Source organism: Alligator mississippiensis, chromosome 5 (genome assembly GCF_030867095.1).
Source record: "Alligator mississippiensis isolate rAllMis1 chromosome 5, rAllMis1, whole genome shotgun sequence".
Taxonomy (NCBI): domain Eukaryota; kingdom Metazoa; phylum Chordata; order Crocodylia; family Alligatoridae; genus Alligator; species Alligator mississippiensis.
This window is the reverse complement of record NC_081828.1, coordinates 155,531,211-155,546,244: the sequence shown is the minus strand read 5'-3', so window position 1 is coordinate 155,546,244 and position 15,034 is coordinate 155,531,211. Positions and strand designations below refer to the sequence as shown.

General features: G+C 39.2%; 1 protein-coding gene across 3 annotated transcripts in view; it reads left to right on the top strand.

The window, feature by feature from the left end:
• Positions 1-15,034, top strand: part of TAX1BP1 (Tax1 binding protein 1) — an 86,370-nt gene that overhangs the window by 39,950 nt on the left and 31,386 nt on the right. For all 3 annotated transcript variants that reach the window (XM_059728887.1, XM_014603122.3, XM_006276938.4), the window contains 4 exons: positions 9,640-9,788; positions 9,909-9,999; positions 10,704-10,889; positions 14,692-14,919. In XM_059728887.1, the coding sequence (XP_059584870.1) occupies positions 9,640-9,788; positions 9,909-9,999; positions 10,704-10,889; positions 14,692-14,919 (654 nt within the window). The remainder of the gene's footprint in view (positions 1-9,639; positions 9,789-9,908; positions 10,000-10,703; positions 10,890-14,691; positions 14,920-15,034) is intronic.

Here is a 15,034-nt window from a genome sequence, read left to right as displayed (position 1 = left end):
GTGTGGGGCGCCGGGCATGAGGCGGGCGAGGAGCCACTTTTCCCTGCGCTCAGCATCAGCCTGTAACCCGCCCCACTGCCAGCCTGGCAGTGGAGCTGGGTTACAAGGTGGGTACTGAGTGCAGGGTTGGGGGGAGAAAGCAGCCCCTCTCTGCCCCATGCCTGGTGCCCCTTGCTGCAGCTGCTCGCAGCCTGCCTGGGGCTGCCTTTGCCTGTTCTGGACAGCCCTGTGTGGCCTGTGAGCACCTGCAGTGCAGGGGCCGGCCATGGGGTGGGGGAGGGGCTGCTTTTCTCCACGCAGGGAAGGAGCCCAGGGAAAAGCTGAGCGCGAGGGGGAAGTGGCCTGTGCCCCGTGCTGCAGGTGCTCACAGCCCTCATGGGGCTGTCCGGAGTGGGCACAGGCAACCCCATGCAGGCTGCAAGAAGCTGCAGCGTGGGGCACTGGGCTTGGGTGGGGAGGAGCTGCTTCCCTCTACCCGGGGTCCCCCCCACAGTTACCTGAGCTTCCCACGCCGGGGCAGCTGCGTGCTCTTAGCCCAGAAACCCCAACAGGGGCTTCCAGCTAGGAGGCGGGGCCAGACGGGCCCCGCTGTTGTTGGAGCCCGCTGGGCTTCCCATGGGTCCTACTGCCCTTGTTTCCTGTCATTTTTTTTACAGGAATCAAGGGCAGAGAAATATTAATTTTCCCAATTTGTTTAGGGGCCCCGTGGGCCGGATAGAATGGCCTCGTGGGCCGAATGCAGACTGTGGGCCATATTTTGCCCACCCCTCCCCACCCCTATATCATTGGAAATATCTCCAAATTATACCGGGTTCTTCCTACACAAATCCCTGTTTAAAATTTTTTAATTAATATCACCCATAGCACACTGGCTGACATAGCACAATTGTATTGCATTTTAATATGTGCTGTTGTACAGCAGTACAGATTTACATAGTGACTGGCTGCTATATCCAAATGATTAGGTAAAATGGTATCTTCTCTACTTCTTTGGGATTTTTCAAATATAATATTCATTGGAAGGGCTTACAGAATTTTTAGATAACCAAGGCTTTCCTACCAGTTCCCCACTCAGTCCTCTTATTTGTTGTTGTATTTGCCCTCCTTTCATATGAGATTGCAAGATCTAGTAGTTGAGGGCAGATCACTACTATTAGAACCCTTTTATTTATTTTCTTTAAAATTTAATTTTATCTGAACTAAAGGAAATTAGATGTAACATGTTAATAGAACTAGAAAAGCTATTTCCTATTTTGGCTGTTTGCTTGCCTTCAATTTACTTTATTGACCCTGGCTCTGTGGCATTCTTACCCTAGCCTTTTATTGCAACACTTAATATTTCTGTGCCTTGGCACAAGAAACATGCTGTGGTCAGTGTCTCAGCCTTAATAACATTTAGCCTGCCATTCAGTCTTAAAAACTGATTTTGCAATTTTAACTAGCTATACACATCAAAGGTTAGATCTTGCAAGTCTGAGTCTTATGTGGTCATTTGTCTCCCTCTAGTGGTTAGATAGTGCTAATGAACTAGGTTCTGTATTGTTATGGTGGTGACAACTCTTACATATAGTCTGTTAGCTCTTTTAAATATGTAACTTTGGTGTACTGTAAATATGTTCCTTTAACTGTAACTCTTTTAACCTGTAAGCATTTAGAAAATGCTTCCATGTATACAATATTGATATAAATTGAATCACAGGCAGATTTATTGATTTAATAAATTTGTTCTTTAAACAGGTCTTAAAAAATTCATTTCACTGTTTCATAAATGTATTTTTTTTTTATTCAGCCTATTTATTTCTTTAACAGGTATTAATTATTAACAAGGAAGCGGTATAGATCCAGGTTCTACAGAGTTGATCTGCACAATAACTTTATTCATTTAACAGTCAAATTCAAATATCACAGATTCATTTAAGTTGGCTTTCATTGCTGGTTTATTAGAAGAGTTCCTTTAGCTGGAAAATGACAGGGAGAACCTTGTTAGTTGTGCTGTGTGACCAGTATGCAGTGCAAGCATGTCTTTCAGCTCCATAGGCATGAATAAAGTACAAGAATTAAGCAATATTTTATATTTTCTGTCTCATTACCATACTATATGCTTTTTAAAAATGATCTTAACTTTTTTAAAAAATGGAACTTTTCTTGAGACTTTTGTTTAAAAGTTTTTAATAAAGCATTTAAATAAACAAATGAAAAAAAAAAACCCTCTAGAATTTACTTATCTTGGCACCAAGAATTTCCCCCATAGGTGCTATAAATCTCCTTATGAAGAGAGAACCCTGTATGACTACCTATAAATGTTTTAATTGATATTGCTGGAGCATTTATTTGTCTAAACTGATTAATTTTAGGTGAACAGTTTTTCTTGCTTAGTAGAAGCACAGATTTTGCAGATATTCTTAAATCATACAGATAATTGAAGTTTGTGTATTTTACTTCATCTTTATCCACAAGGTGAGTTGCAAGCAAAAACTTGCCATTTTCTGTGAAAATGACGTAAAAATTAATATATAGTGAAATAAGCCAGTGCTGCAAAATCATAATTAATATTTTTTTCTGTAAATATATGTTCGGTGTCTCAACACCATTCCACAAACACAAGAATAAGTAATCCCGTATCAAAACTAACTACTTGCAAACAAAATTATTCATTATTATTTGCAGAATTGTTTCTTGAATCTATTTTTAAATAGTCAAGATTGAAATATGCTATATATTTTACAGTTTTTTCCAAAAAGTATGTCTGTGTTGCCTTCATAGTTCACCATGTTACATTCAATTGCTTATTTTCTTAGAATTTTGAACAATAGATACAGTAAGGATATGTTTTAGTTTTCACTATATATTTTTTTAGATTTGGAGGTGCAAATATTGTCTTTGAGGTACTTTTAAGTGTGTTAAGGAATCCTTTGATAAGAGATCATTTGGGGTGTTTTCCAGATTTGTATTTGCTTGCTTTACACACCAAAATTTTTACTGCTGTGACAATTTAAGAGTCATGGGGAAGTGTAGCCGAGTTTTCTGTAGTTTCGTTGTCAGCTGACTCTCATTTTCAAAATCTTAGGTTAGTCTAATTTTACAACCATTACCAGAAACAAATTATTTTCCTTTAATCTCAATTTGTTTGCAAGGCATGATTTTAAAACAAACAGAACCAACTACATATGGTATAAATCTGATGTGTCTCTGAGATAGAGAACATATGGAATTTAGGGGACAGGTTGTTGTTGGGTTTTTTTTTGTGTTTTGTTTGCTTTTGTTTTAAAGCAATATTTTGACCCCTATAAAAACATGACCTTTTACATACACATTCAGTGCATATAATTATGTATTTATTTAAATGACTTGGTACCATTCACTTGTTGTTAGTGGTTAAATTTTTACTCTGAAACAAAATTTTTGCAGGCTTCTATTCAAAATCTTTTAAATGTTGAGAGTGCCGTGAGCATACACGGGTATAATTTGTGATGTTATGATGTTCTATTTATACCTTACCCTCTAAGGGCCTGTGGACAGTATGTGATATCAGCCATGTTTCATCCACTTCCATGAAAGTGATTATGATGTCAGTGGGGTAGTCTGTAAACAGTTCAGTGGGTAAGGCATCTGGACCCCTCCTTACAGTTGTATATAGCAAAATGGTTCCCTTGACATTTATTATATTCAGAGGAACCATACACCTAAAAGATTCTTCTGATGGTTTTTATATTTACCTTGTAAATTTCTTGTGCTTTTGGATTGGCCTTTTAGCTGTAAATTGCTTGATTTAGGTTTTAATCTTCTCCCATACCACTTTAACATGAAGAAATGTGACTAGAATATTTAACATTTTCAAAGGTGCTTTCTATCCATGGATGGCACATTGCTTTAGAAAGTGGATATGCTTTGTTACTCCAGTTCTAAAATACATGAATCAAGTGTTGAAGCTGGCTTGCCTGATGTCGTGCTGCAAAGCAGTAGCAGAGGTGGAATGTATAAAGCTTAATTATTTGAAAACTGCAATATTGTACCATGCATTCCCTTTACAGTGTAAAATGAATGTATGTAAAATAATGCTACTTGTTAAGGATGGTTTTGGGCCACGTGTATGTGTATCAGTTGGCAAGGAAGGAAATTTCTGCTACTTTTCTCATTAATTAGTTTTTCCACTAAAACTTGCATAACATGGTTATCTGCATTTTAAACCACAAATGTATTATCTCTGAAAATTATGAATTTGAATATTTTACAGCAACTCCATTTGCAAATGAAAGAGTATCCTGGGGGGGTAGGGGAGGGATTATATTTGAAAAAGAAAAGAAATCATGGGTTATGGCATTTTAATTATGGTTTTGGTGTGACCCAAACTTGGGATGAACCCAAATTTGCAATTAATGAGTATTTCAGGATTTGGCTATACCATAACACTGGCCTATCCTGGTTTGGGCACTCCATGTTCCAGGGCATGCCCTTGCCTTTATGTATGGCCCCAGGTTGGTGAAGCCAGTGAACCTTCTCTTGAGGCACTGATCTCCAGGGTGTTTGGAAGCAGCCACTGAGGATAATCTTGGAGCAGCCTCACTGGTGTATGTCCTGGCACACTTGTAGATGCTTGCAAACGGAGGTGCTCTAGAACAGGTGCAGACAGGCTCTTGATGGTTCATGTACCATTAGAGCCCAGCATGGCATGATTTTTTTATGTACTGTTCAGGCAGACTTTGCACTAGATGCAGCAATAGCTTTGCATCTGTAGGCTCATGCTTCATTTGCTTAAAGTAATAGTTCTCAATCTTTTGAGGCTTGAGGCACCCCTGGAAAATTCCATGTCTGTTTTAACTTGTTTTTTACTACAGAAATATAATAGAGCATTTTTTTTCTGTTGCAGAGAACTTGGGAAGACTGCAGTTATGGATTTCTATTTGAAATCAGTAGGTTTATCTTGTGACTCGTGTTTATAAACCTAGTTGTGTGTGGCACCTGGATCCTTGAAAGGATCTCAGTGTGTCATTGCACCCTGGTTGAAAATCACTGGCCTAAAGTTGCATTTGATGGTGATAGACCTATGTCTTTCCAACAGTGAGCAGTAACGCCGCCTTTCCAAAACTGAAATAAAAAACCCCCAAACTATTCTTCATAGTCACAGATGCGAAGAACAGTTAATATGTATAAAAGGTGAGAGGCTTTAGTACTCTTGCTTTAAAAATACCTTTGAATTAAAAAAAATAGCCAAAATCTTTATTTATTTATTCATTCATTCTTCCCACTGTATTCCATTGTTGACTCCTTCCCTGTTCAGCTGCCCATTTTTGCAGACACATGGGAACTTGACATGATAATGAGCAGAATTGATACCTCTCCCCACCATTTTAAAGTCAAAAGTTAAAGTGTTCATGCATTCCCGAGATCATAGGGAAAATGAACTTTAGGGCGTGTGTTAGTCATCTTTAAATTTTTGTTGTCTTTGATTTTAGCTAGATTTTTAGTAGCTTTTTGTCTGAGTTTTTTGTTATCCCTTCAGTTGAGTGTTTGAAAGTACTTTTTCATGATGGATCTGCATTTATTAGATGCATGGTAACTACTGTGCTTAACTGGCTATTAATATGGAATGCTATGGAGAACAAATAGACAGTTGCACTTACCTGTTAGTTTAAAAAGTTCTAATAATGTGCTCTCTTATTTGTAATTAAAGTAATACATATTGCTCTTTAATTACAGATATATTTTCTTATATAGTATATTGGACTAGGTATAGTGCATCTAAATTGGGTTGCTAAAGATACTGTGGAATAACAGATCCTTTTTAAAAGTTAAACACTTCTCCCTCCTCTCCCCCTCCCCCCCCCCCCCAAAAAAAAACCCAAACAAAAAAACCCAAACTGTAGACTTTCTATTTCTAAACAAGTTTATTGGGTGAGAATCTGTTCAGTGTGGAACCTTTACATTTTAATACCTTGCCCCTTTTTAGAATGACTGGCTTAACAGCACCAGTTGTAATGCCTTTTCAGTTCAGCAAAGTAACAGCAGATTGTTGAACATTTTTTTTCCCCTTCCTTCTCAGCCCTGACAGGCATTATTTAAGATGTTTTCACTACAGACTTTTTTTGCATTTAATATCAGGCTATTAATTCGTTTAATTCTAGCAACCCATTTTAGCTCTTTGTACACTTTGGTATACATAATGGTTAGATTTAAGTTCTGGATGAAGGAAATAGAATTACAGCAGGGATGCAAAGTGTTATATTGGGGGCGGGAGGAGGGGAGTGGGGAGAAACAAGCATGCATTGACATGGGCTCCACTGTACCAGACTTTCCAAATAGTTTTGGCAAATAGTTATGATCTCACTTAGTTTCCACTAACCAAGCGAAAGGCAAGCAGCTGTAATATATGGTGTTCCTGCTAGGTATATACTAAGTTTAATCAACAAGCTTATTTTTAATTAAAATAGGCTACCTTCAGAATGACATACCTTTTGGTGTAAAAAAAAAAAAAAAAAAAATTGAGAAAATGTGTGGAAGCTTCTGCATTATTTATTGTTTGTTTGTTTTTTCTCCAAAACTAGTTTTCACCTAATAATGCATTCCGAATTACTTAAAAAAAAATACTTAGTGTAGTGTGTTTTTTAAACCACAAATACTGGAGATTGTGAAGAGTTTAAAGTGTCTTAGAACTGTCCAATGGAGTTGTTCTATTTGTTTAAATTAAGCTGGACATACCACGGAAATTTAAACACTATTTGGTGAAATATTGTGGTCATCAGGAAACAACTTAGACATCAAATATATTTGCCACCCTTGCATCCCCCATGAAAAAAATCATAATGCTTAAAACTCTGCTAGTTGCTTGTAAAAGTAAAGTTTAATTACATTTGCTCACAGCAGATTTTTGACAATTAATGAGTAAAAGCAGTCCTCATTATATTTTATTGTACTTAAAACGTAGTTAGTTAACTTGGAATTTAGCCAACACTGATTCTCCTTGAACTCTGGCTAATATATTTCTCCTAACGCAACAATACAGTTTTGTTGACTGAGGACATTAAGCCCAAAATTGAGTTAGTTGATGGACTTGTACTTTAATCTTCTTACTGTAAGGCAGGAGGAGGAGGAGAATTATGCCTGTGTGTATGTAAAAATGTAGGTCTTGCTGTAATGGTCAGTTTATCACTTCCCTTTTAACACTTAGATTCATACTGCTTATGAAGTTGTTTATGAAGCTGAGTGCAACTGAATTTTGAAAGGGAAGTAGTAACCATATAAAATTGTCTCACTTCACTCCATTTTCACTCTGGGGGGAGTATGCAGAAAGTTTTTTACTCTGATTTCTCTTTTTTTGGTACAGTCGTATGAGTTTGATATGAGTGAGGTAACTAGTGGGGAGACCAGGGCAGCATCCCTGTTGCAGTTGAGGGGGAGGGCAGCGACACAGCTGCTCCTACAGCCTCACAGTTGCTGTGTGGCAGCTTCCCTGGGTGCCTAACTGCTTTGTTACAATTCTGGTTGATGCACTTGATAACAGTGCAGCTACACCTTGGCTAAGCCCATCTTTTAGAAGTCTTTGTCCTCTGTGTCCAGGACTGTCTTGATTGCTGCAGTCACTTCATTATTGTCACCGAAACTCGTTCTACAAGTGTCTACTTTCCATTTTGGGAGCAGATAAGTCTTGAAGGGATCACATCTGGCAAATAGGCTCGATGAGGAAACGGCTTCCTGTTTTTACTATGGTATAAAAGACATCATCTTTCAGTGTTGTTACCAAGTTCTCATGGATTGTCCTTGCTGTGAAGCTTTATGGTGGTGCCTGGGCAGTACCCTGATTTCATTCTTCATTTTTCAAATGTTTGGTGATTGGCTCACTTGGATGCACCATTGTACAAGATCTGTGTAGATGTAATACTGACTGCTGAAAAACAAATGTATCAAAATATCCATACTTGATCTGTGAAATCTGTTGGGCTCTGGTGTATGATTTAATGGGTCAGGGGAGATGCTTTCTGATGCCTCTTGTGCTCTTAGACACTTTCATGTTTTTCCCTGCTCTCAATACTGAGACCCACAGCAGGTATTGCTTCAGTCACTTAAAGTTGTACTGTGCTCAACATATTAATGGATGGATGACTTAGAACAGGGGTGGACACCCTGCAGCATGTGTGCCACAAGCATTGTATGCAGCATGCAAGCACTGGGTGCTCAGCAAAGGAAAGCACCAGAATGGAAGCAGAGTGGCTTGAGACTCTGACTGCATGGAGTGGAGTTGAGACTGCTGTGAAAGGTGGTGTTAGGTATATATTACCATCAAGAGCCAAGGTGGTTCCCTGGCCCTGCAGCCACTGTCTCACTCTAGGCTTTGGATCCTTGCTTACTGTATAAAACTGCCGCAGTTGCAGGGCCAGAAAAGGGTGAAGTTGGCTTTTGGGCAATACGTTTCTTGGAACAGCATTCTGGTCCCGCTTTGTCCTTCCTAGCTGGAGGCTTCAGCCCCGTCCCCGCCTCCTGGTGTTCCAGGGTGCAAATTCTATCAGATGCCCCTCTCAGGTGTGGGGATTAGAGTGACACTCAAGGATGGAGTGTAGCTTAATTTTTGGCATGTCAGCCTTCAGGGTTCACCACCACTAGTTTAAAGCATATGTGTATCTGACTTTGTATTTATAAATTGTGGTGAATAATTTTGTAGAAGAAATATGTTGAGATTATGAAAATTGCACATGCCTGGAAAGCTTTTATGTAAAACTGCATGAATGTAACGAAATACGTATTAGAGAATATCAGGCATTGATATTGTGTGTTCTTTTTTTTTACTTTATTTCTATGACTATACTCCATGTAGCCTAGAAATAAATGTTTCTACTTAAAACATTTTACTCTGATTTTTGCTCATTTTAATGTTTAATCTAGGTAATCTTCCAAGCAGTGCAAGAGTTAAATTTACCTGCTAATGTTAGATTATTAAAACAAAAATAATAACTTGAATTACAGTTATCTAATAAGTCTGCCTTTTCTGTAACTAAATCTCTACTTAGAGTTATGGCTTTGTATATAAAAGTGTAGGTTTAAGTACATATCTTAACTTCATAGAGCTGTTAATATACATACAATTGTGTGCAGTTCTATAAGGAAAAAAAAGAAATTGAAAAGACTAACTAGATGCATCTATCCTATCTCTGTACCAGTGCAGCTTATTCAGTGTGGGTACTGTTCTGTTTTATCCTCTTATATGTAATTAAGTATATTTCCTCATAATGCTCCTAAATAATTATTCTCCCTGGTAAGATACTTAGTGATGTGAGAGATTTTTCTCCAGTTTGCACAGGTCCTTAAAGCTGTTCTTGTTGTTTGTTTTTGTAAGTACCTTATCCTTTTAGAACTATACATACAGCTTTTAAAATATTAAGAGCTGGAGAAATGTAAAACAACAAAAAACATTTTGTTTATACCCTAATTATTATTTTTATTCGTAGGTATGCTACAGTGTGAAAGTAAATTGGGCCCGCTCAGTTTAAGCTGTTTAAAAATGCACTAAATAGTATTGTTTTATTATAAAGTATTCAGAACTGAAAGCCTTAACTTTAAAATTAATTCATAAGTGCAATGAAGAAGATGCTTTTTAAAAAGTATAGAAGAATTAAATCTCTAAACAAATTATTATATACATTTTTAAAGGGCAATATTCAAACATCAGAAACTTTGAAAACTGAAAATGAAGAGCTAAAGAAAAAGAATGATGAAACCACTTCAAAGGTTCTCCAACTTGAAGAAGATCTTGTGTCTGTTACTCAAAAAGCAATTGAAAAAGAAACAGAGTTAGACAGGTATTTGACTCTCTGAACGTTATGTTTTGTTTTAATTTTATTTTTATATTTATACATGTAAATTAGGAAGAGATGTATGTTCTATATTTATTAATATCTTCCATTTGATCCATTCCTTAGTTGGAAAGACAAGCTGAAGAAATTAGTCCTTGAGAAAGAACAACTTGAATGTCAGTTAAAGACAGAAAAAGATGAGAAGGAGCTTTATAAGGTAACTTATGCTTCCCAACTGCATGTCCTGAAGCTAGGCAGGTAAAAGTAAGTCCAATGCCAATTTAAAGAACTGTGATAAACTGAATGTGTCAGGAAACGGTCTCTTTTTGTGAACATCTTTTAACTGTCTTAAAAACTGTTCTAGATAAAGATGAGTGTGGAAAGCAATCAGAAAATGCCTGAAGTTACTGAAAGGTCTCTCAAAGGAGGCTAATCACTAACTGTTCTATTTAAATATACTCCTGATTAATTAAAATTAAGTGATGCCAGACAGGCACTTTTTTATTGTATAACACAGTACTTGATAAGGGACCGTGATAAAGCAGTGATGAAAATGTCCCTTCCAGGCATTGAGATGTTTCACAGGGACATTGATCCTTTTGCAAGTAATCATAGCATATACTAGCTACTATATGTTTACATCTTCAGGAACAACTTTAGTATTTTTTTTTGTAGACTGTGTTGTCTCTGGAACTGAGTACTGTTATTGCAGTATTGGGTATGGTGTAATTCTTCGTTGTAGTTTCCCTTTGTTCATTTTCTTTCCTATCCAAAAATCCTGAAGCAAGTGTTGAAATTATAAAAACGTTAATGTTTTGATCTCTAAAAAGACTTAACTTTTCATAGTATAGCAAAACTTGTGCTAAGAATTCTTGTGTTTACAGTTGGAAGGAGAATTCACATTTTTGAGAATCATTACAGATACACTTGAAGAATACAGAAATAGAAAACACCAAGCTAGTAAAAGAGATCCAGGCATTAAAGAATTTGGATGCAAATAAAGAAAACTTGATATCCTATTACAAAGACGAGGTTGGCAAACTACAGATGTGTGTGGCTGAAAAAGAAAATGTGAAGAAAACATTCTTGCTTTCGTCAACGAGCAAGGTAGGTGCTGCTGGTATGATTGGCACAATTTAAAAGTATCCCTTGAAGCTGAAAGTATTATTAATGTAAAGTTGCATGCGTTTGGCAAAAATGAGGGTGCTGAAGAAGATGGTGGGGAGGAAGCAGGCCTGATAATGGTATTTTTAATATATAATGAGAAACTGGAGAAAGTTTAGATAGAAAATTAGTTTTGTGTTAGCCGTGCTAAGTTTGAATAGGTAGAGAAATAGTTTGCAGGTGATACTGGAGACGGGCAGAAATGTGGGGTGAAAAGAAGGGAGGTGGCATTGAGAGAATGTTTCAGTTGCCAGGATAGCAAAAGCAAGTTGTGGCTGTCTTAATGGAACTAACTAGATCTAGAAAGAAAGTGGAAGAGAAGGGAACCAAAGACATAAATCCTGTTGGGACTTTATAGAGTATAAGGGAAAGGGGGGTGTCAAAGGGGGGTGTCAAAAGGCATCAAAAGAGATGCAGAAGGAACAATAAGAATGCACTGTTTGGAGTTTACAATTGTGTGAAAGGTAGGGGAGGACAAAATCAAAAGAAGGGTTAGAGGGAATAAGAGTATTGTTCTCAAGATTTATTTAAGAGAATGAACTTTGAGAGCAGTCAGCAGATTGACAATTTCCTCAAAGAGAAGATTGATGCAGTCTGGAAAAAATTCAGTACAATCAATGAGGATTGTGTGCATGAAATTCAGTGAAAGTGGAGAAGTAATAATGTGTACAAAGAAAATAGCAAGATGGGAAAATGGCAAAGTATGTTGCCTTGTCTTTCCAGCCTAAATTAGATTTGGGTATTTCTAGTTACATTCCCCTAAATGCCATGCTGGTGAATCTATTGTTAGACAACTAATGTGTGTATTATCTTAAAAAAAAAAAATGTTTTCCAATGCAGGATCAAGTGTTAACCATAAGGGCCCTATGACACATTCATTTAATGTATTGGGATTTGTTCCCAACAAGTGCACCTCCTGCTGTGCCACATGTGCATGACAGGACATGCTGTTTAAGGGATCAGGGATGAGATCCAGTCACACCATCATTAATTGCCAGTGCAATGGGAACTTAAGATCATGATTCCCAGCTCCCCTGCACTAGCAAGTTAAAAGCTGGGTGCCCGCAGCCTGGCATGACCCACTGTGGTCCCAGGGCTGGGACTGACAATCAACCGATCCAACACCCTGGCCCAGCTGATGGGCTCTCCTCCATCTGGCACCCTGAAAACCCTGGGGTGCTGTCCCAATCAGGCCTGTAGCACAAGGCTATCAGTCTGCTGAGGCAGGGGGACCTGTCAGCTAAGCCCCCCATGCAGCCAGCATCAGGTTGAATGGTGAGATTACCCTGCTATATATTTAAGAAGTGATGGAAACCAGCCACAAAATTGTTACCTGTTTTGTGGAATATTACTGTGTCTTGTTTTCCATTTTGTCATGCCACTGATTCCCTGAATGTGTAGCGAGACTACTATTTATGGTGCAATTAACAGGTTAATTGTGTTGTATTGTAACATCTGCCACTAATTTAACAAATAATGTCATATCCTGGAAGATCCCTAATGCTTTGTCTGCTATGTTACTGTCTGCTGTAAATCACAGATATATACGGAGATGTATCTGATTTAATAATACCTTCTGTTACAGAGGTAAAGGGGCAGTAACCATGTATTCATTTGCACGTGCAGAAATCCAAGCACAGTCAATCTAAAAGAAAGTCCATATAATCTCTTGGAGACTTCAGAAAAATGCATTTGAGAATAGCGGGCTACACACACTTCAGTTTGTCTAGACTCAGTTAAGACAGCCCACTGCCATCTTACTTAGTGTCTTTAGGAAGAGAATCGTATCCAGATATTGAGCTTTTACACCTCTCTAAAAAAAACCCAAAAAACCTTCCACTCCTTTTTGTGATGTTTAAAGCTACAGCCGGAGTGAGGATTTCACTTATTTGCTATTTTATAAAATCTTTGATACACACACATTCTCTTTTAAAAATGAAGAGGCATCTCTACTTATGACATTGTGTTGTTAGTTGAGAGCAAAGATGTTGTTGAAATTAAGTTATGTTAATTGGGTTTAAAATAGAATCAGCTGGAAATGCACCAAAATAGCAATGTGCAGAGTAATAATAAGTTTCTGAAACTTTTATTTTGGAACAAAGATTATATTATACTATTAACTCATTTGTATACCATTTTCAATCAACTAAAATTTATTGACAGAATAAAGACAAAACCACTTACAAGGCAGTTACCTTAGGCTTGGGACAGACATTAAAAAAGCCGGAGGCTAAATTGATTCAGTCTTTGTAGGTTAGTCTAACCTGCCCGCAATGGCTTAGGCTAGAAGCCAGGGAGTGGGTGGGTGCTGCAGCAGCCTTCCCTTCCCTTCCCTTCCCTTCCCTTCCCTTCCCTTCCCTTCCCTTCCTCAGCAGCTGCAAGGCTGGAGGGAAGCTGACTTGAGGGGTGTGGCCAGGCCCTGGCAGACTGCTAAGTATGATTGCAGAGGGGTTTAAACCCGCTGCACTAGCCTGTAGGGCCCCCAGCCATGATGTGCCTGGATGGGGAGGTGGGGAAGCAGCCCTGGCCAAGCTTGTCCCCAAGGCCAGACACTGGCTGGGGCAGCACCTCAGGTGAAGGGGTGAATAAACTCCCCTGTCTCAGGGAAGGAACAGCACCCCAGCTGGGGTCTGTCCAGCTTTCCCCTCTGCTCCTGCAGCTCCCCCTGCCCTCCCCCACTTCGCTGCTCAGAGCAGTGCAGCATGGGCAGGAGTGGGAGGGGTAGGAGCTGCTGGAGCAGAGGGGAAGCTGGCAGGGCGGAGCTGTTCTGCTCCGCTCACCTCTAGCTGCGGCTGCTGGTCCTGCACCGCACAGCACTGCGCGTGGTGGGTGATAGCTTCAGCCCAGCACATGTAGCTCTGGCTCCAGCTCTGGCTGCCTTCCACCTGCTCCGCCCATGGATGGAACTGGTGGAAAGCATCCAGAAGCTGGAGCCAGAGCTTTATGAGCTGGGCAGAAGCTGTGGGGCTGAAGCTTCCCGCCTGCCCACCCAGAGCAGCGGGGCAGGGGCAGAAAAGTACACCCAGGCCTGGCTAGCTCACAGTTTGGGTGCAGCTGCAGCCACAGAATGTTGCAGAAAATAGGGGGCATGGTGGCAGCTGCAGTCTGGCTGTACAGCCCCCACGGCCTCAGCCCAAGCCTCATCCTCCTGGGCAGGGCCTGGCCCCCAGGGCCCAGCCCAGGCTGGTCCCTCTACATCTGTCCTCAGCACTTATGTTCTGTTACAAGTTTAAACCAGTTTTTGATCGCTTAAACCGGTTTATGTGGAACTTTTGTCCCTAGCCTTAGGGTGTTCGTATACATGTTTTCGCTGCAGTGTCGGGTGGTTTTAAAAGTTCCAGGCACTGCAGTGCATACATCTATACAAATGGTGATATCTGCATCAGTGCTTAGAAAATGGCAGCAGTGTGCTTTTGAACTGAAATGCATCGAAGGTGTTTTAGTTCAAAAGTGCACCGCTGCCACTTTCTCATGGTATTTCACCATTTATACAAATGCGCATGCAACACAGTGCTGGGTGCGTCAGATCACATGCAGAGCAAACTCGATTAATTGATTCTGCTCTGACATGCCAGATCCCTGGCACATCAGAGTAGACAAAGGCCCTTAATGTCTATAGGCACGAGGGAAAATTACTTTCTCTTTCAAATGTTCAGATGTGAAGATGCACTTCAGTCTTTATTTAAGTAATTAAACTCAAAGTTTCTTTTGGGTTTTTTCCTGTTTTTTTTTTTCCTTCCCCTAGGAGGATGTAAGCATTTTAAAGGAACAGCTCCGGAAAGCTGAAGATGAAATTCAAGGTAGCAGACAGGAAGCTGCCTTAAAGTCAAAAGAGTTGAGTGATGCAGTAAATGTTCGAGACAAGACCATGGCTGATCTTCACAGTGCTCGTCTGGAAAATGAAAAATTGAAGCAGCAGCTTGCTGATGCTGTAGATGAACTTAAAAAAATCACACTTTTGAAAAATGAGCGGGTATTATTATTATCATTATTATTAATTAATTAATTAATTAATTAATTAATTAAATTTATTTATTTATTTAATTACAAATTTGGCCAGTTTTTGCATTGAACCTGGCTTTTTTTCT